The sequence below is a fragment of the Urocitellus parryii genome, chromosome 11 (assembly GCF_045843805.1).
Source record: "Urocitellus parryii isolate mUroPar1 chromosome 11, mUroPar1.hap1, whole genome shotgun sequence".
NCBI classification, from domain to species: Eukaryota; Metazoa; Chordata; class Mammalia; order Rodentia; family Sciuridae; genus Urocitellus; species Urocitellus parryii.
Window position 1 is genome coordinate 12,600,682 of NC_135541.1, and position 21,029 is coordinate 12,621,710.

At 52.1% G+C, this 21,029-nt stretch overlaps 1 protein-coding gene across 1 annotated transcript in view; it reads left to right on the forward strand.

Annotated features, from left to right (window-relative positions):
- Positions 1-14,547, forward strand: part of Vwa5b1 (von Willebrand factor A domain containing 5B1) — a 35,968-nt gene extending 21,421 nt beyond the window's left edge. The window contains exons 13-21 of the mRNA XM_026413034.2: positions 379-569; positions 4,226-4,418; positions 4,835-5,149; positions 7,137-7,274; positions 9,332-9,439; positions 11,098-11,172; positions 11,769-11,838; positions 12,443-12,560; positions 14,041-14,547. Coding sequence (XP_026268819.2) covers positions 379-569; positions 4,226-4,418; positions 4,835-5,149; positions 7,137-7,274; positions 9,332-9,439; positions 11,098-11,172; positions 11,769-11,838; positions 12,443-12,560; positions 14,041-14,547 — 1,715 coding nt within the window. The remainder of the gene's footprint in view (positions 1-378; positions 570-4,225; positions 4,419-4,834; positions 5,150-7,136; positions 7,275-9,331; positions 9,440-11,097; positions 11,173-11,768; positions 11,839-12,442; positions 12,561-14,040) is intronic.
- The last annotated feature ends 6,482 nt before the right edge of the window (positions 14,548-21,029 follow it).

The window sequence follows — 21,029 nt, forward strand, 5'->3', positions numbered from 1 at the left end:
AGAGAAGAGAACATTCCCTCAAGTATAAAAAAGACTGCATGTGGGGACTGGTTCTCAGAAGTGAGTAAAGAGAGAAGGTTCCAGAAACTTCCTGGATAAAGATGTGGAGGTGTGATACTTAAAAAGTGATACAGGTTGGCTTCTCATACAGTTTGGCGCGCACTGTACCTTCAAAACGGGGACAGAAGCCAGAGTCATTGGGAGGACAGATGAAGGCTAGATGAGGCAAGGCTTTGGATGCCAGGGAGGTACCTGCAGGTACAGCAATAGAGAACTTAGGAACTTGAAATGTTTCCTAGTAGGAAAAGGGTATCCAAGCCCCTCTCCTTCCCCTCTGTCCTCCACCCTGACAGCTCCCTTCTCACTGCCCTTGCCCAGGTGTGGACCCCTCCCAGAGACGGAGGGCATACAGCACCAACCAGATCTCCAACCACAAGACCTGCCCAAGGACCACCACAGCCAGCGACCCCACCATGTCAGCCAGGAGACATCCACTGCGAAAAGCCAAGCTGCAGGATCTCACCAATCAGACCAGTCCCGACTCCCAGAAGTGGCCGGCTGATTTGCAGGTACTCCAGCAGGGCAGGTTGGTGAGGAACTAGGGGGGACCATGAGTGGGGAGAGCTGAGCCACAAGGAGAGGGCCTGTCTATCACATAGATAGATGATGGATGGATGGATGGATGGATGGATGGATGGATGGATGGATAGAACACAAGAGTCCAGATCTATCTGAATTTACAGCATTAGGTTTCCATTTAAAAGATAATTACCAATTACCTACAAGGACTAGGCAGCCACCAGCTTAGGGAGTGAGCCATTTCCTCCTATTTTTCAACTGTCCTACCCCTAATGACACCGTCTAATAATGATGCTCACTTACCAATGAGATCACCTGCTCTCTGCATACAGCACTTCCCAGTTGGCAAGGCACATTTATCTGCATCTACTCTGTCATTAGATTTTATAGCACATTTGGGAGAGGAGGCAGTTTGGGGTCCAATCACTCCCACTCAGTGCACACACAGAAATTGAGGCCAGAGAGGTAAAGCAACTTACCCAGGGTGATGCAACCTGTCAGGGAACTGTAACCCAGGACCCTCTGTCTTCAAAGCTCCACTTTCCCCAATGCTTCTCTTCCAATCCCAGCAGCTGGAAATTCACCCAGGGCAGAGGGGATTTCAAGTCAGGGCTGGGTAGAAAGTTCACCTGCTGTTTCGTGAAATCAGGTTTCTCACCTCAGCACCATGGCCATGATAATTCTTTGCTGGGGAAAGGGACAATCCCGGGCATGATAGAAGGTTCAGTAGCACCCTTGGCCTCTGCCCACTGGAAACCAACAACATCCCCAGTCATGACAACCACAAATGTCCTCAGACGTTGCCACATGTCCCCTGGAGGCTACATCAGTTGAGAACCACTGTGTTAAACCAAAGCGTGGTTTAACCCATTTCCTTTAGAATGGACTTCATGTCCACGGTGCATGAGCTTGTGGTACCATAGAACCAGGCATGAACTCTTCCCAGTGTCCCTTCCCCATCTCAGATGCCACCTCAACCCTCCTTGCCTCCATAGATACCTACTGCCACCTTGTCTCCCTGGGAGCTCTCCTCAGTGCTTAGCCAGGGACCACCCCATGCAACCGGAAGGCACTGGCCTAGGAGTCAGGCAGACACTTCCTCACCTGCATTGCTTAGCCTCTCTGAGCCCCAACTACCTCATCAGTGAGGGGGAGAGAGTAGCTATGTGGGCAATGGAGTCACCACCAACAACAGATATTCTGGGGGAGCCAACTCCAAGTGGAGGACTCTTCCAGCCATTGGCTGGTGGAGGATACAGTGCTGACCAGCCCCCAGCACACAGTGGGCATCTGATGGCAGCTTTACTTGGCGAGAGCTGGGGCAGGTCGGCTTCCCTTGACTTCTCTTCAGCTTGCTCCCAAGCTCTTGTGGCCCACCTTTGCTCATCTCTTCCCCTTCCCACCTCTACCCACCCCTGACTTCTTCCCAGTCTGATTCTCCCCAACTGACTTACACACATGTGCATTCTCTCTCTCTCTCTCTCTCTCTCTCTCTCTCTCTCTCTCTCTCATACACACACACACACACACACACACACACACACACACACACACACTCCCTGCAGCCTCTGGCCTGTGAAGAACTGGATCTTAGATTCATCTATAGTAACTTGGGTTTCTCTCTAACCCAGTGGGGATGATGGTGAGGGCAGGGGTCTGACCCAGCATGGATAATGGTGAAGGCAAAGGAAGGAAGAGGAATCCCAGATCTCTGAAGGGCATGGGGTTAAGGATCCCTTGAGATCCAACAGTCATGGCCAGGAACCAGCTTCCATGGAGGCCATTCTAAAAGTGACCAATCTCCTCCTCCCACAGTCTTGTGCTATACCTTGAACCTCTGGCCCAGAGCATGAATGTCACCCCCATTTAATGGGGAGGCATATTCCGCCTCCCAATAAATATTTAATAGGAAAAAGCCCCATGGTTAATGATTGACCTAAAAAAATTCTGTTACACATAGTAAGTGCCTTTGTTTTCCTCATCTGTTCCACTACCAGGGGATGTATGAGGTCCCAGAAATTTGAAATTTATTTTAAATTCATTTAATATTCTTCAGTTACGAAAATAATACACACTCATCACTTGCAATAAAAATTCTCAGATAGTTCATTCAGGAATAAAGTACAAATAAATGTCCCCATTCCCTAGTCTAGACCACTTGATTTTGAGTGTCTCACATATGCACAACACACACATATATTTTTAACAATTACACATACAAACTCCTCTCCAACTTACTTTTTAAATGTCTTTTTCATTCACTTTTTATATACAGTAAAATTACTCTTTCTGGTGAACAGTTCTGTGAGATTTAGCAAAAGTCTTTTATGATCACCACAATTAAAATACAGAACTGTCACAACTTAATATTTAAAAATACGTTTTATCTTGGACATCTTTCCACATTGGTATGAAGAAATCTCTTTTTGCTCAGTGTTGTGAGGTTCCTGTGTACAGATGTAACTAACATACCCTATTCACTCTCCCCTGCCGATGGATCGGTAGCTTCCAGATTTTTACTTTTACAAATTATGCTGCAACAAATATACAGTGCTTGCACATAGATACTTATGCCCTTGTGGATTTCTAGAGGACTGAATTCCTAAAAGTAGAATCCTGGATCTCAGGGATTTGTTCATTTTAATTGTTGCTAAATAATTGCTTAATTGTTCTCCCACCGTGTGTACCAATTTGCACTCAAACCTACAGCCCAGGAGAGACTCTGGGTCTCTCCTGTATTTGTCAATCTGCTAGATTGTTTTAATTTCCATTGCTCTACTTTTTCAGGAGGCTAAGCTTCTTTATGGGTTTATTGGATCATTTTGCTATAAACTGCTTATGAACACCCTTAACCCATGATTCTCTTAAGCTTGTCTTTTTTCCTCCAGTGATTTATAAGAGCATTTTCTTAAAAATGATCTTTGTCATGCATCTTGTAAATGTTATTTCCCAGTTTACCACTTTCCTTTTGATGTGTGTAGCAGCACAAGAATAGATAGATTAAATCATCAAAATGGAACAGAAAGCTCATAAATAAGTCCAAATGGGCATCTGTGTTGGGAGAGAGGTGGGGAACTGATAAACTGTAGGGACTCAATGGATAAACTATTCAGTAAACAGTGTTGAGGTTTGTACCATTTGGAAAATCAAGAAAAATCTGGTTTCTGTCTCTAAAGTAAAACAAATTTCATGTGATTCAAAGATTTAAACATACAAACAAAAATAAAAATTCTAGAATATTGTTGCGTGGGAAAGACCTTTTAAGCATGACATATGGGAAGACATAAGGAAAAGGGTTGACAAATTTTAACCACACACATAAAAAATGTTAAACTTTATGCCCCCCCCCAAAAAATAGGTTTAGAATTATTCATGGTATGTGATTTTTCATGGTTGTTTTGGTTTGGGGTTATGTTTGTTTATTTTCGTTTTTGGCTTAGAATTTATCCATCATTTGGTTGGTATTTCTCATGAGTAATAGTTATGAGTTACTGGGTCCTGCATAAGGCAGTGCCTCAGGGGAGTTGCAGTGCCCAGGGAAAGATCCATTATTGGGGCAGGAGGGTCCTGCCACCACCGGTTTGGGTTCGGGTTCCTCTTCCTCCTCCTCCTCCTCTTCTTCCTCCTCCTCTTCTTGTGCCCATAGCCCTTCCCCAACAGTGGCCAGGAACTCAGCAGGGGCCCCAAACTTCATGGCCCAGGAGCCCGCAGGCCCTCTCTGCTGCCCCAAGGCTGCCAGCCCTTCCTGCTCTTGGGCCAGGAACCCCAGGCCTGGGGACTAACGGATTCTGGGTCTAGCCTGAAGCCTGTTCGGGACAGTCGCAGCCCAGGGGACTTGGGTAAGTGTAGGAACGTCCAGAACCTGGCTAGGGACAAGGAGAATCCTTGGCTGTGACCAAGGATTTAAAAGGCCCAGAGGGCCAATGCCTATCTGTCCCCTGAAGGTTTATTGTGGCCCACACTGCCCTGAGGACCTCACCAATCCCACCTTCCCCATTTAACCTTACCTTTGGGCAGCCTGATCATCCTCTGCCCAAGTGCCCCACCTGCTCCTATCGGACCCCCTCAGGTCCTGGCTTCCTGGGAAGTGGGATCTGATCCTTTCTGGGAGACAAGCTCATTCCACCCAGTCGTCCTAGAAAAGAAGTTGTCTGCCCCTGGGAAGGGAGACTGGGTTCTACTTGCATAGGGATGACTGCACCAAGGGGAAGTATATATCCTCTGGGGGGTGACCATCTTGTCCCTGGGCCCACAGAACCATCCCATCACCCCTCCGCCTTCGAGACAGAGATATCCTCTGACTGGGAGCCCACGGCCGAGTCTGAGGAGCTGGGCAGCTCCAGCAGGCCCACCACCCCAGGCCTGATGCTGGGCAAGGCTCTGGTCAAAGGCCTGCAAGAGAGCCAACACTTGCAGTGGGAAGTGATCTTCGAGCTGGGGCCCCCCGGCCCGGAGCGGGGCAGCGCGCGCGACGCCGACCTGTGGAGCGAGACCTTCCACCACCTGGCAGCCCGCGCCATCATCCGCGACTTCGAGCAGCTGGCTGAGCGCGAGCGCGAGATCGAGCAAGGTGAGCCCACGCCCTTGCATCCTAGCCCCGCCCAGTGCTCCGCCCACTCCAAGACCCCGCCTCCTAGAGCCCCGCCCAGCGCCCGCCCACTTCCCTCCACGATCCACCCTCCCTCAGCGGGCCTCCAGGCCCCACCCCTTCCTTGTCTCCCCGCCCTCCCCACGGCTCCACCCACCTTCCTCCCGCCTCCGGCCCTGCCCCTTCGCATTCTGCTCCAAGCCTGGTTTCCGCCCTGCTCTTAGCTCGAGCCCCCTCAGTCTCCCCACCGCCTCCCTCTGCCTGTGCTCCATCTCCGCCTCCCACCGCTGCCTCCAGGTGCCTCCCCTCACCACCCCGCCTAGCCCGGGGCTCCACCCGCTCCTGGATCAGCCAGCGGCCCCCTACCTCCAGGTCTCCCTGCCACCATCCCTGGGCTCCTCCCAGCCCCAAGGGTTGATGCGTCCTCTTCAGCCTCCTTTCCATCTCCTAGGCCCCCAGTCCCTTATCACGGCAGTGCTTCTCCCCTGCAGTGTCCCCTGTAGAGCTCCGGGAGACAGGAAAACGTGATAAACTTTGGAATAGCCTGCGCTCTCCTCTGGGACAGTCCTTTCCCACAGGGCCCTAGACCTGTTGGTCCACACACTTACTGAGAATCAGCCGAGGCCGTAGACTCAGCTACTCAGCAAAGGGAGCAAAAGAGATCCTGCCCTTCCCCACCCAGGAGGGCTTGACACAGACTAGCAGAGAGGTGGACATTAATCAAATAGTTACACAAGAAGTGATTTTTTTTTTGTAAACAATAGAGTTTTGTACAAATAAATGGTTGTGCAACTTCCAAGCTATCACTCCAACAAAGACATTTATCCAACTAAACATCTTTAAAAGTATCCTAACAATGTACAAATGCATTCACAACAGAATCTACTGATTAAAACACTCCAACAAAGAACCTACAACAGAATTTCCAGATGCCTACAATAGTTTGTAGATTTGTTTAGTTTACAGTTGCATATATTGCCTTGTTTTAAGAAATGTCATTAATACAAATGTATGATTGATAATGTCCCCATTATGGCAAGAAAGAAAAATACATTCATAAAATAAAATGTCTTTCAGGTATTTATTATGCCAAGTATTTTAATGATTATTCTTACTATGACATAAGATAATACTCATTTAGTAATAAAAGATAAGAACAAATATGTACTTGAGTGCATTTTTCCTAAGTGCTATTAAGAAGAAACCCAGGGATGAAGCCACTGTACAATAGGAATGGACTGAGGGGAGTTCATTTAGTCCAGAAATTGGGGCATTTTTTCCTCCAAGTGGTGGTGACTTTAGGATCTTAATGGAGCACATTTGGAGAACAACAGGAGAGTTGTATGATTTCTTTGACTGAGGTTATGTTTTATTTACATAATGATGTTGTTTATTTTTTTATTTATATTTGAATAATGCCTGTTGGTTTTTGCTTCTGTGGGCACTTCTTACAGTTTACCAAGCACATTTCCACCTTTTATCCCCTTGACTCTTCACACAGCCAGAATCTCAGGTTCCATTACTAATCTGCTGGGTGACCCAGCATTCTCACCCTCCCTCTCTGATTTTCAATCTTCTTGGCAGTTTAAAGGGTCAGGTAGGTGGCTCCCACCCACCCCTATGAAGTCCTGTGGCAAGGTTTCCATTCGACATCTGCAAAATTAAAATATAAAAACAGACAATATCGTTTATTTAAGAATCAACACTGAACTGATTTAAGGGAATTAGCTCTCTTCTCAGATAATGGGTTTCCTTTTTACATGAAAACATCCTTTATTTTGTGAAATGAAATGATGGTCGTTTTCTTAACATCTTTCATGAGCAAGTGGGCAACACCTTGATTTTAAAGGCCTATTTCATCCCAAAGCTGGGGACCACAGTGGAGGAGCCCTCTTTTTTAGCTTTCAGAGCTTCTCTGTCCGGCACGACTTCCCAAGACCAAGTAGTGACTCCGGTTCCTCCCCTGCAGGGTCCCACCGCCGCTACCAAGTGAACGCGGTGCACACCAGCAGGGCCTGCAATGTCATCAGCAAATACACAGCCTTCGTGCCCGTGGACGTGAGCAAGAGCCGGTACCTGCCCCTGGGAGTGGAGTATCCCAATTCCGGTAAGGAGGCTGGCGGCCGGGCACTGCTGAGGCCACCCAACCCCAGGGACTGGAGGAGGGGTTGAGACACCAAGGAGCACAGACCTGCAGGGCAGGGCCTAGAAGCAGGAAGCTCCCAGCACCCATGGTCCACCCTCCACCGGGCAGGGGACACATCAGTCTCCATCCTACTCACTTTTCCCACCAAATGAAAATGACTTTACTGTGTTCCCCCCCAAAAAAGGGGGGGGGAGGGCAATGCTATGTTGTTCTTGTAGAAAATTCCCAAGTATAGAAAGATAAAATAACTTTCTCTTGATGGGTATCTACACGTAGAGAAATCAAAAGACAGATAATGTCACAATGATGGGGACATTTTGATATGTGCTGTATTTTACAAAAGCTGGGTATGTAAAAAATCTGTCTACGAAGGGGAATCTAGGTGCTCATTTTAATAGTCGTAGCATATTCTACGGCAGCAGAATGTGATTTGATGATCAGCTATCATCCAGATAGCCAATTAGGGGGTGGGATTGTGGCTCAGTGGTAGAGTGTGAGGCACTGGGTTTGATCCTCAGCACCACATGAAATAAATAAAGTTATCACATCCATCTAAAATTTAACAATATTTTAAAATAATAGCTAATCAGAAAGCATCCAAAAGTGCTTTGTATATATTCTAAATCATTTAACTCTCATAAGATAATTCCGCAGAGTAATGGTATTACTAGCATTTTATAGATGGGACACAGGGGCAGGGGGTGGTTAAGGAACTTGCCTGAGGTCACACAGAGTGACAAGCAAAATCAGGCTTTGAATCCAGTGCCCTGGCTCCAGAGTCTCTTCTCATTGCCTTTTAAGATCTGTCACATTTTGAGCCTATTTAGACCTTTGGTTGACTTCTCATTGGTGACTGGAAATTCTACTGCAAAGAACATCTTGGTGCACCTGTCTGGCAAGTAGGCCTTCTGTGGCAAGAGTGCCCATCTAAAATCCCAGTGTACATTACCACACTGCCCCTCGCCCCCCAGGTTCCTTCCCACCCCTCCTCTCCAGCACTGAGTACTGCTTACCTTTCTAAACTCTGCCCACCTAGTAGAGGAGAAAAGACTCTCTCTGGGGCATTCCTTTAATTTTTTTATGAGATACTTTTCGTGTTTCTGAACTCTGTGCTGCTTCTTTACTGGATTTCATTTTCCTGTTCTTTGCAGTTCCTTTTTTTTTTTTTTTTTAAACACAGAACTGCAAAAAAAAAAAAAAAAAAAGTGTTTGAAACAAAATGGGCCCTTTCTCCCTCCTCCTGTCCCTGTTCCCTATGGTACCTCAATGATCAGTCACCCATCCCTCCATCACTGCTGATTGCTGCCATCTCAGGCATGGGTCAGCAGCCGTGGATGGCAGGCTGTGGCCACTGCATGTCCCTTCATGTTGCTAGGACGCCTCTGACTCCCGCCCATCTCCCACTGGGCTGCTAACATGCCCGGTGCAGCCCGAAGGTCAAGGACCTGGCCCGCATCTTAACCCAAGTCCCAGAGCTCCCTAGGCCTGGACCAGCACCTCCCCACCTGTGTGTGTTCTGAAAAATTCAAACTCTAGTTTCTCATCTTGAGAATATCCATTTGACACATAAATGGCAAGTCCCAGGTCAGGAAGTATACACCAAGAACATTCTCTGCGGCAGAACCTCTGAGAGCCCTTAGTATGCTCATGGACTGCGGTGGGAGAAGGAGAATGGTGTGGTCTGGAGAAAACCAGCCCTTTAACTTCCTGGAAACCTTGCTGTTTCACCCACATCATCTCAGCAGTGGTATCCACCTGGCCACGCAGAGATGGTTATTCCCATCTCTCCAGGTAGGGAATCTCAGGATCAGAGTGGACCACATCCCATCTGGTTAGGAAGGGCTAAGGTTCCAATCCAGGTCTTTTTTTCACTCTAGAGCTTATGGTTTGGCCTTGTACTCTGCTCTCCTGCTTTGGGATCATTGTGAGTGGAAGCCAGAGTTGTCTCTGCAGCCTTGGGGAAGGAGACAGGACAAGCACATGTGCACCACTGATCCTTCTCCTTGTGCTCCATGAAGGTGCCCCGCTGCGGATGATCAGCCAGATTTCCCGACAGTGGAGAGGCGCTTCTACTGGCTTCGGACAGTCCCAGATCACACTCAAAGAAGACTCGGCAGCCGGAGACTGCAAATTTCAGACCCTAAGTAAGAGCCACGTGGGGTATGTTCAGAAGCCCAGGCCCCTGAAGTTCCTGCACCCCCACGTCCGAGGCCCCAGAGGCCTCTCCGAGTCTGTGCTCTGGACTCCTTAGGCAGGGCCAGCACCAGGCCAGGCCTCCCAGGGCTGTCTGAGGCCTAAGATGGGCAGAGGGCCTCCACATGGGTCAAGCACGGCGCCACTGACATGGCTCTGTCTTTGGGGAGACGGCTGCAGGGTGCCCAGGAGCAACAGGGTCTCCCTGCACGTCTCCCCTTCCCACGGGCACTAACCCCAGGGGCTGGTCCACCCTCCAGGCTCCGAGGCCGCCCCCAGCTCTAGATGCCAGGAAACCCAATAGACAGATAGGCAGCCTGAGCCAGCCCTCACCCTCTCCTTGGCACCCTCACATGCACAGTGAGGAGGCCCTGCCTTCCGCCATGCATGAGGAGGACATGAGAGGTCCCCCGAGGCCACCAGCTCAGTCGTCCAGACGGTGAGAATGTTCTATCCACGCTGTAGGAGGTGACGGAAACCCAAAGCTGCTCTTCCAAATTAAAGCATTCAGCCCAGGGCTTGGCATCTGTGCCTTCCAAACCCCAGGGGCACCTGCTCCACCCTAGAGCCAGGCTGAACCTCCAGGGAATTTCCCATCTACCCCTGCCTTCTCCACAGTTCAGCTCTTGGTGGCCGGTGGCTTTGACCAAAATCACAAATCCCTTTCTTTCCATTGTCCCTCTATTTACACTCTTCAAACTCTGAACTCTGATCTACCCCACCTCCCCTCTCTCCCTAAGGAAGGTGATGGCTAACATGGAGAGTTTTCTAGGCACTGGACACTGTTACTATCCAGGTCTCCTCATAACCATATTGAGAAGGATCTTTTGGGTTTGTTTGTTTCCCAATTAAGATATGAGGAAACTGAGGTTCAGAGAGGTTCAGTGACTCACTTGAGATCACACAGCGGATATGTGAAGGCACCAAGATTTGAACCCAGTGTTTGGCCCAGAGGCCATAAGGTTGAGCATCATCCTATTTGCCTCCTGGTCCCCTCAGTGAGTCAGCCATTAGTCTCTAGTTCACTCTTGTGCTGGTTTCTCAGGGTCACCCACAAAACTCTACCTGGTCCTTATAGTGTGAACAGTCTCATTTGGGGAGACAGAAGCTTTGCTGCACATATTTGTCCATGAAGCTTCTGTCACCGGGATACTCCCTTAGAGTGGATGATCCAGCTCATTAACCCTTGCAATGGCAATTATAAGACTAATCACCTTAATTGTGTGTTTTTGAAAATAGTCTGTGCAGCTGTTACCCCCATTTTACAGGTGAGGAACTGGGACTCAGAGCCCCTCGGGAAGTCCGTTCCATGTTCTGGCGCCTCCTCAGGGAGGCACAGCCCTGGGAGGAGATGCCCACCTCTGCCCCCAGCCACTAAGCCCCGGTCCCTGTCGGGTGGGCCGCTGAGCACTTAGCCAGGCACTAGCATGAGCTGGTGTCATCTCCTTCAGTCCTCACGATGACACGGTGACATGGGTTAGCTCCAGTTGGCAACCAAACTTATAAAGAAAGTGAGTGGGCCAAGGGCCCGTGGTTAGTCCGTGGGGGAGTCGGGATTCTCCCCCAGGCTCACTGGCTTCCTGCATTGTAGCCAAGGAGGAGAACCCCTCTGCGTCCCTGGGCGAGCTCCTGTGTCCCGGTCGGGATAAGCACGCTGCTTCGGAAGGTGAGTGAGCAGCCGCGACTGGCTCTCCTAATTAAGACGGTGACCGTGGTGGGTCCTGGGATCAGAAGGAGACCTCAGCACCAACCCAGGGCTGGGGACTTTATGGGTTCTTCAAAAAGCCTTGTAAGAGGAGAAGAGGATTATCCCCAGTTTAAAGATGGGGAAACTGAGGCTTGGAGAGGTGAAGCCCAAGGTTACACAGCAAGTTGGTGACAGAGCTAGGCCTGGAGTCAGGCCTCCCAATTCCAGCTGAGGGGCCACTGTACCACCCCACTCTGCCTAGTACGCTCCAGCCGTGTGCAGGGGCAGAGTGTCAACCCATTGTCCCCATTGGGTACGTTGAAGCTTTCACAGCTCCCAGAATAGGCCAGGGTCCACCCCTCAAGGACGTTTGGAGGTCAGTTTCTTATATATTCCAGGCTTCTCTTCACCAGCTGGCTCAGAAGCACCTGCCTAGTGGTTAGCTCAGATCTCTCGAGGCATAGGGATAGAGGCAAGTCCCTTCCCCTCTCTGGGCCTCTGTTTCCCCAGCTGAGCAGTGAGCAGTTGGTCAGGTCACCTACAGGGCCTCAGTCTGTCATTCTGTGGCTCCCCAGGTCCCCTGCACAACCTGTCCACCACTGCTCTTTCCTCCTTGAAGGCCTCAGAAACTGTCTTTGGGTCCAGGTAAGTAGAATTTCTAACGGGGACACTCAGATAGAGGGGTCGCTGTCTTCCAGGGCTCATGCTGCCTCAACATCCCCGACTCAGCCACTGTTACTGTGTCTCTCACATTCCCAGGGTCTCTCCGAGTACCCGTGTCCCCTGGGAGGGCTGGCCTGAGATTCTTCTGGTCAGTGGGCTGGTCATGGCTACAGCATCAAAAGAGGGTCACAGGCCGGGCGTGTGGCACATGCCTGTAATCCCAGTGGCTCAGGAGGCTGAGGCAGGAGGATCATGGGTTCAAAGCCAGCCTCAGCAACAGTGAGGCACTAAGCAACTCAGACCTTGTCTCGAAATAAAATACAAAATAGGGGGATGTGGCTCAGTGGTCGAGTGCCCCTGAGTTCAATCCCTGGTACCCCAAAAAAACAAAAAGAGGGTCATAAAAGAACTTGAACCTGTTCTTGTCATGCTGCTGCTAACTCGCCGAGGCCTCCGTTTCCCCAGCTGTCCAGTGAGGGAGGCTGGAGGAGGCCATCTGTTGGATCCTTCTGCCTCTGGCTTTCACAGGCTTCTGGTGGGTCCTGGGGGCTGGGATGGCCGGGGACACTTGCCTTTACCCACACAGGCTGACTCTCAACAATTCCAGGCTGCTGAGCCGAGCAGCCAAGGGCTTCCTGAGAAAGCCACTGGTCAAGACTCCGGAGGCCACCCTGGGGAGCCAGAGTTTTGACTACTTGCCCCTGGTGAGTACCCCCACCCTGCCTCAGAGCCCCTCCAGCCCCGCCTGTGAGTCTCCACCATCCTTCCCCCACCCAGAGAGTAGGAGACCTTGTCTTCGAGTTCAGATCCCGAGTTCTGGAGCCTACGAGAGGGCCCCACCCAAGTAGCCAGAGGGAGTTAGCATGAGTCCCCCCATCCAGGTGGTGGGGTGGTCTGGGGTGTCGCTAGAGGCCAGTGCTGGCATCATGAAAACTTCTATGCAATCTGCTATCTTCACCCTAAAAATTCACAGGAATTTTGCATTCTACTTACCATCTATGTGTGTCTGTTTTTCAGTACATAAAAATAAGTCTTGAAATGACTCACAAGTGAGTAAAATTAACACCCCAGGGACACGCACCACGTTTAGCACATGGCTCTGCAGATGCCCCACATGCTGCAGTGGGTGAGGAGCCCAGGTCTGGGGTGGGCTATCTGGGCCTCTAGGACTTGGGGGAATCACAGGGTGTTCAAAGGAGGAGCACCGTTTACACCTTGCTGCCCGGCACTTGTCTCTGTCCACCCAAGGGCACAGTGTCATTTTGAATCCCTCAAAATGCATTTATGCACTCAGCAGTGAGCCAGGCTACTGTGAGGCCCTGGAGAGACAACCGTGAACTAGATCAATGCAACTAGATAAACTAGTTTCCTGGGACTGCATGGCTGAGAGTCCCGGGGGACCTAGAGGAAAAGCCAGGCATTTGGTGGTGGGAAATACAGGGGGTAACAACCCAGGCCTGAGACGGGGGCAGTGGCAAGATCAAGCATGACTTCCCAGAAAAGGTCATGGCTAAGCCAAGCCCAAAGAATGAGGAGCTGCAGCCTACGGCCTGGGGAGGAGAGAGCGAGCTTGGCAGCTAGGGAAGGGAGAGGAGTGGGGGATGAAAGCCCAGGGCCAACAGGGGCAGGTCGCACGGGGCTTTGTGAATCATCTCCTGAACTTCCTTTAATAGAAAATTGAAAACATGGAACCGAGCATTCAAAAAATGCGCTCTCTGTGCCTTCTGAAGATTCCCCTGGGTGCAGGGCAGATGGATTGAGGGAGGGGGAGAGAGGGGAGAGGGGCTCATCAGGAAGCAGAGGGTGCACGGCAGAGCCATTCAGAAGGTAGAATCCTCTTGGGATTGGAAACTGATCGGTGTGCAGGGTCGGAGAGGGAGGAGGAGGCCAGAGTCCCCTGGATGTCCTGGACAGTCACAGTGGCCAAGCTGGGCCCACCCACCCAGATCAAGAGGCAAGTTGAGCAGGAAGACATTGAATTGGCCTTAGAAAGAATCAGTCTTCAGCCCCTGTGGGAACTGATGTGGGGATGCTCAGTTGGCCTGAGTTTCCCAAATATCCCCCGGGGCCACAGGGTGAGGAGGGTGGACAGGAGCAGGCGAGCTAGGAAGAGCGGGCTTTTGCCTGGCCGGGGGGCTCCGTGGGCTGACAAGTTTGAGGCCCACTGAGGGCTTCCCCACACAGGTGTCTCTGCAGCTGGCCTGCGGGGCCTTCCTGCTCAACCAAGCCTTCTGCGAGGCTATCAACATCCCCATGGAGAAGCTCAAGTGGACCTCGCCCTTCCACTGCCACCGAATGTCCCTCACTGCCCGCCAGCCCGAATCCAAGACTCTGAGTCCCCAGCTGTGCAACAGCCCCTCGCCTCGACACCTGTCCTGCGACAGTGTCTCCCTGGAACCTCTGGCAGACAGCAGGCTGAGCTTGGAGTCCAAGGTGCTGATAGAGCACGCGGGGAAGCTGTGGGCCACCGTGGTGGGGCTGGCCTGGCTGGAGCACAGCTCGGCCTCCTACTTCATTGAGTGGGAGTTGGTGGCGGCCAAGGCCAATTCCTGGCTGGAGCAGCAGGATGTACCTGAGGGCCGCACGCGGGGCACACTCAAGGCCGCAGCCCGCCAGCTGTTCGTACTCCTGCGGCATTGGGATGAGAACCTGGAGTTCAATATGCTTTGCTATAACCCAAATTATGTGTAGTGGGGGGAGGGGGCGGGGTGCAGGGGGGCGTGGGCCATTTCCGCCCAGTGGGGACCTTTTTGAAACTGTAGCCAATATACTACTTGCTAGAAAGAGCCCTGGACTGGCAGTCAGGAGGCCTGAGTTCAATCCCCTACTTTGCCACCACCCACCTTTGTAAGTACAGGCCAGTCCCTGCCCGCTGCCTGGGCCTCAGTTTCCTCATCTATAAAATAAGAGGGTGAGATGAGGCATCTGGATTAGATCCTTAAAAATGGTTCAATGCTACTTGCTGCCCAGACATTCAGGCAGTGCTGGGGGGTGGGGGGGATAGCAAGAGGCAATGTAATTAAACCTGAGTTTTTTTCTGGAGGAAGACCGTGTGGGCACAGAGCAGAAACAGCAGCGCCCCCCTCAAATAAAAGGGGAGATGAGAGAAGCCAGCAACATATAACCAGACCTACTATCTGCATCTAGGCACGGAGAGGCCTCCTGTGTCTATGCTGTGGGATAGGCTTTTGTCTCCATGGTGACAGTCTAGGACCCCACTTCCAAGCCAACTGGAGAAACAGCTCTCCCAAGACTTTGCAAAAGAGTTGCTTGAGGGCCTTTTCTTTGGGTGAAGCTCCCTCTGTACATTTCAATACTGGTTTGCTGATCATTTGTGACTTCCTGTCTAAGAAGAGGTGTTGGGCGGCACCAAGGGAGGTTATCTGTGAGCCAAAATATTAGACTGAAGCTTCAATCTGTGCAGAAATAGTTCAAAAAGGACAGATGTGCTGACAGGGATCAGTGAAGAAGCTAAGGCAGCACCTGAAATAATCTATACACTTGCAGGAGTTGGAGGAAGTGAACTCCATCCCCTGTGCTGAGCAGCTAGAGGGGCATCTCCAAGTGCACTACAGCCCGGGATAGTGGGTCCCTCTCTAACCACTGGGAGGAGGGGGGGCCTACTTTGCAGACTGGTTCTTAGTCGTAGTGCATTTGGACATGGCAGTTTTGGCTAGGAGGCATGATTTATTGGGGGAAATAATAGGACCTTGAAGGCCCCCCCACCCCAGGCCCACCATGGGATAGCCATGGATTGGTGTGCCCCAGCCTCAAAGTCCCTCATGACTGGTGTCAATCACAGACACTCCCACAGACTCCCCCCAGAAGGTGGGTCTCCACCTCACCAAGGAGCCCCCATGAGCGTGACCCCAGGCTGAATTCACCCATCCTATAACCCACATATTTCCAAGCATTAGTCTCTCATCAAATTCCTCACCCGGGGTGGCTCCCAGGGGTCTGGCGTGAAGTCCTACAGGCATCCCTCCGCAGAGAGACTCTTAAAGTCACCCATGGGGAGCCTTGTGGCTCTGGCACAAGTCCCAGCCTCATGACGAGTCAAGGGGGGGCCAGTGTGTGACCGAGGTTGGTGGGGGGATCTCAGCAGAGTGCCACTGGTGTGAAGGGGGAACAGGCAGGCCCACAGGACATGGTGCCCGCTCTGTGTGCCCAGCCCTGCCATGCTGCAGCATCCCCGAGAGGGACCGTCTCCGCCCTTGCGTCACAGCGCAGCGGGGGATAGAGGCTCTAGGTTGTCTTGCTCGAGGCCTTGAGGAGTGAGGCGAGCTGGGTCATCTCTCTGCAATCCCCCTCCCCTGCTTCCTTAGCTGCCCTAGCTTCTGGGCAAGGTGAGAGGGGTGGCATCCACTTCGAGAACTAGCATGAATGTGAAAATTGTCTGCAAGCGGGAACACCCGGACTCAGGTCTCAGCTTTGATTCTGGTTTGGGCAGTGGTTTCCCTGGAGGTGGGAGATCTTCCTCCTCCTCTGACATTCCAGATTTTCTGACTCCAAGATGCTTCCACCTCGTGAACATGGATTGGCTCTACTCTCTACGTGGCCTTGAACTAGTGGTATGTGCATCCTGGGCCTCTTTCCTCCTCTAACATGACCAGGTTGGAAACCCCTGCCATGAGTCGGAGTTGGGTCTGCAGGCCTTGGTGTGGACAATGACCAGGGCTGGGAGCAGGCCAGCCACTGTCCAGTATGGAACTAATACCATGAGATGCTTGGAAGGAATAACCCAGAAACCCAGCAAGGCAGTGGGCACACCACCCTCCTCCCCAGTGAGCCCCTTAGACCCTGCCCCTGCAGCGACCACCAGAGCGCTTCTGCAACACAGCAAAGTGCTGATCTCTGCAACCCTTGGCTCCCCTGCCCAGCACCACATGCGCAGAGGAGCAAATCCCCCTGGTTTCAAGCAACCCAAGGGCTGCAGGGGACATCTGGACAGGAGTTTCTGAAAGGTCTACAGTGTTGTTGAGATTTCTCGCAGCCTCAGGAACTGCTCCAGCATTGTCAAGCAGAGGATCACGAGACCAGCTTCAAGGAAAAGACGAGAACGTTAGGGGATGTGCGCCTGCAGGGAGACTCAGAAGGCTGCAGAGGTCCCCTAGCTGAAAACACTGCCCCTGTCATCTGGGTTATTGGATTAATCTGGTTTGGTTCATTAAACTAGCCGCTGCTTCTGAGGTCACACCAAGGGATGAAATGCCCAATGTCTGCATCCAGCTCAGCCCCCACCCACGCTGCCTTCAGGGGGACTGAGCCAAGAAGTGGGGCACTTAAGGGTTAGTCCCACTCCCACGATCAGGGTGCTGGGTGACTTTTGGCAAATTGCTTGCTTCCTCTGTGGCCATATGTCATCTGCAATGACCCCACGGCAAAAGGATGAGTGAGAAGTGAATAAGACAGGCCATTCTGAGGGCAAGCGTAGTATTGGGGAAAAACTTCTTTAGGTTGGATGTGAAGTTCATGTGCACCATTTCCAATGAGGTGACCCAGCATGCGGATCTTCCCAGGGTACTCAGCTGGTCTAGATTCCCCCAGGGTCCTTTGGCATTGACATTCAAAAGCCTTTGTGGAGTGCTTGCTGTTTGCCAGGCATAGAGGGTACTGTGGGCATCCCAGGTGCTGTCGCCATCCCTTTAGAGCTGCACAAGAAGCATTTGAAGAGACTCCTCCATGGACCACGGTCCCCCTCCCTGGTGTTCCAGGCGGGTTGTCTAGACAGACCATGCTCCCAGCCCCGAGGTCCCCCCATGTGTGGGTCCAGCCTTAGACTAGCACTGCCCAAGCACCTGGCACGGACAGCCAGCCCACCGAGTCTCAGACACTCCCTGACGGCCATGGCATTGGGCGACCAAGTAGAACTCCCACTGCAGACCCTCTTGTCCAGGTCGGGCAGGTCCCCGAAGCAGAGCCCTGAACCTGAGGCCCCTCAGCTGAGGAGACCGATTCCAGATCCCGGGAACTCTGGCCCCATGCCTAGGAATGCTGATGCCGCTGTACAGAGGCCGCTCGGTTTCCAGCCTTCGCCTATTTCCCAGCCAGTGCCCCCGGTGAGAGCAAAAGGGACGGTGTCCACTGTCCCGCTTGACCCGCTTTGGAACTTACTCTGGCTGATGAATGGAGAAGCTGGAGCCACTACAAGCTCCTGGGGGTTTCCACCTGCTCTTCAGTTGCATGAAAAAGGGTTCTTCCCCCGGCTCTCCTAGGGCAGTAAAGATTTCTGGAAGTTTCCTCTAACTCCTGCTTGCACCCTGCTATCCCTACCCTTATCTGGGAGCCAAGCTTCCTCCTGTTTTCCTGTCTCTCCTTCGTCAGGGTCTCCCAAGGAAAAGGAGTAAAGAAAGGAGCCTTCCCCCATCTGGGTGCCTCCCCCTCCTGGGGATTGGCTGCCCCGTCACCCACCTGGTTAGAACTGCATGACACCCCAGCAGTCGCCATTTAGGGCTCCCACTGCTGCCTCTCATGACTGGCACATTGTGACATCTCCAGGTGACCCCAGACCCAAAGACGTTCCATATCCTTAGTACCCTGGGGAGGGGAAGGGAAGGGATTGGCACCCGGGAACAGGGCACGTATTCGTGGCTGTGACTCTTGGAAGAGGGCTTTTTCCCCCCAGCAGGGACTAGAGAAGTCAACCAAAAAAAGAGGATGTATCGCTCAGCTGTGAACAGCATCCTCCGCCACGCCAGAGTAAAAATAACCAGGGCAGGGCTATGGCATTCTGCAGCTGGGGTAGTCTGAGCTGCAGAGATCAGTCCCCCCACCACCCCATCTGGGGCTCAGCAGCAGCACCCAGCCAGGCTTCCAGCCTCCTGCTACGGAGCACCCTGACTCGTGTGTCCGGCCCTGCCCCAAACCATTGCCTGTCGCTCAACAGCACCTCCTTCCTGGGGTACCTGACGGTGGGACTTCCCGCTCAGGTCTCCTTGGCTCGGGGCCAGCTGTCTCGAGCTTACAGCTGCTTCCAAGCCAAAGCGCCTAGCCTTAATGCGCTAACCGTGGCGACACGTCATATGGTTTCACTGTTTGCACAGGTCCGTGGCATGGCTGGTGCTTGTCCCTGGCAGAGCCTCAAGTGCCTCTAATATGCTGCCCACCCCTTCACCTGCTCACCTGTAATGACCCCACTGTGCCTGTAACACATCGTCCTTCTTATCTGCATCACCTTCTCACCCAGTAGCCAATTACATTATAGATGTTGCAAAGGTCCTGGGATCGGCCCTGGGCATCGGTCCTGGGCCCTGGGCATCCACCACACTTAGAAAATCTTGCCCCGAGGTTATGAGTGCGTCTGTTCTCAAAGGAATGCCTTCTTGTACCTGGTGGCTACTGTTCTCCTGTAGGCCTTCAGCACATAAAAACCATCCATATGGCAAAATTATACTTGTGTCTTCTCTTTTGTTCTCAAAGCCCCTAATCCTTGGCTTCCAAACTAACAGTTCAGGGATCTGCTTGCCTCGCTTAGTGAATCATCTCTCTCTTGTTTGGGTTCCTCCTAAGGTGGCCAATGGTCCCAGTTTGCCCAGGACTGAGGGAGGGTGCCAGGAAAGTTTTAAGGCTAGAACAGTCCTGGACAAACCAGGACAAGTTGGTCATGGTGATTTGCCCAGAAGCAGAGCCTGAGACAAGGATTCAGTGCCAACAGTCTACTTGGGGATCTCAGGAAATGCCCTTAGGGAAGGACACTGACCCAAGGAAACTTACTAAGCTGGTTAGTGCTGTGGGCGGGGACCCTCCTCCAAACAGGAGCTCTAAGAGTCCAGGTAGAAGCACATCTCAAAGCTCACAGAGGAATGGGGCATGTGCACACCAACTCCACTCAGTCACTGGCTGTGAGCCACTCAGGGGCATCAATTCCTTGGTGCTTCTGGCCTGCCACAGGCACACAAGGTGAGCAGGTCCCTGCAGCCTGAGTGAGCTGCCAGATGAATGAATCCAATAGATCAGAAACGTTTCTGTGATATGCCAAGAGCCCCTAACAGGGCTGATGAAAAATGCCAACGGGCTGAGATTTAAAGGGTCAGTAGAACCCTGCTCCCCACCATGGCCTGGTGGAGATCAGCGGGGCCGCAGGCTCATCCTGAGATAGATGAGCCTTTTCACCCTTCCCATTGGTGCTCCAGGCTACAGGGAGACCTGAAGGGCCCCTGGCACCTACCTAACTTGTGAGCCAGACACCGCCTCTGACTCTGGGAGAAAATGTGCTTCTTTGCTCTCATCCCCCATTGTGCCTCCTGTAAAAGCCAGGTGTGTGTGTGGGGGGGGGGGTGGGTGTGTCTGGAATAGCAGTAAGGGGCTCCTCACCCTTCATCCAGGGAAATACATGCCAAGGAAAGCAGGGGCTCAGGCCTCCTGGGTTCACTCCAGGAATTCTGAGGGGGAGAATGAAGAGAGCCCGGTGGCTGGGTTTCCGGGTCTCCTAGGTCCTCTCTCCTGTGGCAGCCAGTTTGCCCCCAAGGCACTGTTTGCCTCCTAGGAAACCTGAGCTCCCCTGAGCTCAGTTCATCTTTATTCTGGTCTGATCAGGGGAGAAAATACCGAGTTGATCCCCAGCCCCACTCTGCCAGCTCTCTCGTTCTGCATTGAGACACAGTTGCTCTCGTTCCCTCGGAATACCACCTGGAATTTCCCAGTCATGAATCCCTCCCAGAAGCATCCAGACACCCACACCCAAAGTTCATCTGCCCCAGATCCAGGGCCTTGAGGAAGAAGGGGCACACCTCCTCCATGATACACGGAAATATGGGGGCATCTAGGGTGACACCTGCTGGGAAGGGTCCTTCCCTAGCCTGGGGAAGGGGATACCTAGGATCTTAACCTAATCCCCAGATGGCTGCAGGACTAGTTCAGCCATCCTAAACTGAACAATTCTCAGGGTCCCAGATCCTCCAGATGGCAGATAGGGCCCTCCCAGGCACTGACCCAATCTCTGCCTACCCTGCATTGGGGGCTTCAGATTCTGGGGCTTCCCCAGGGCAGGAAAGCAGGAGCTATTTGCTTGGATTAGGCTGGCATACAAGGGCACGGTGCGGCTCTGCCTCTCCAGCAGAGGGCGCTGTGGGTGTGTTCTGCCTTCCGCACCCAGGGTCCCTCACAACAGAAGTGGGGAACCAGGAGCGCAAGAAGGAGAAGCTTTGGAAGCTATTCCTGTCCCCTGCCAACAG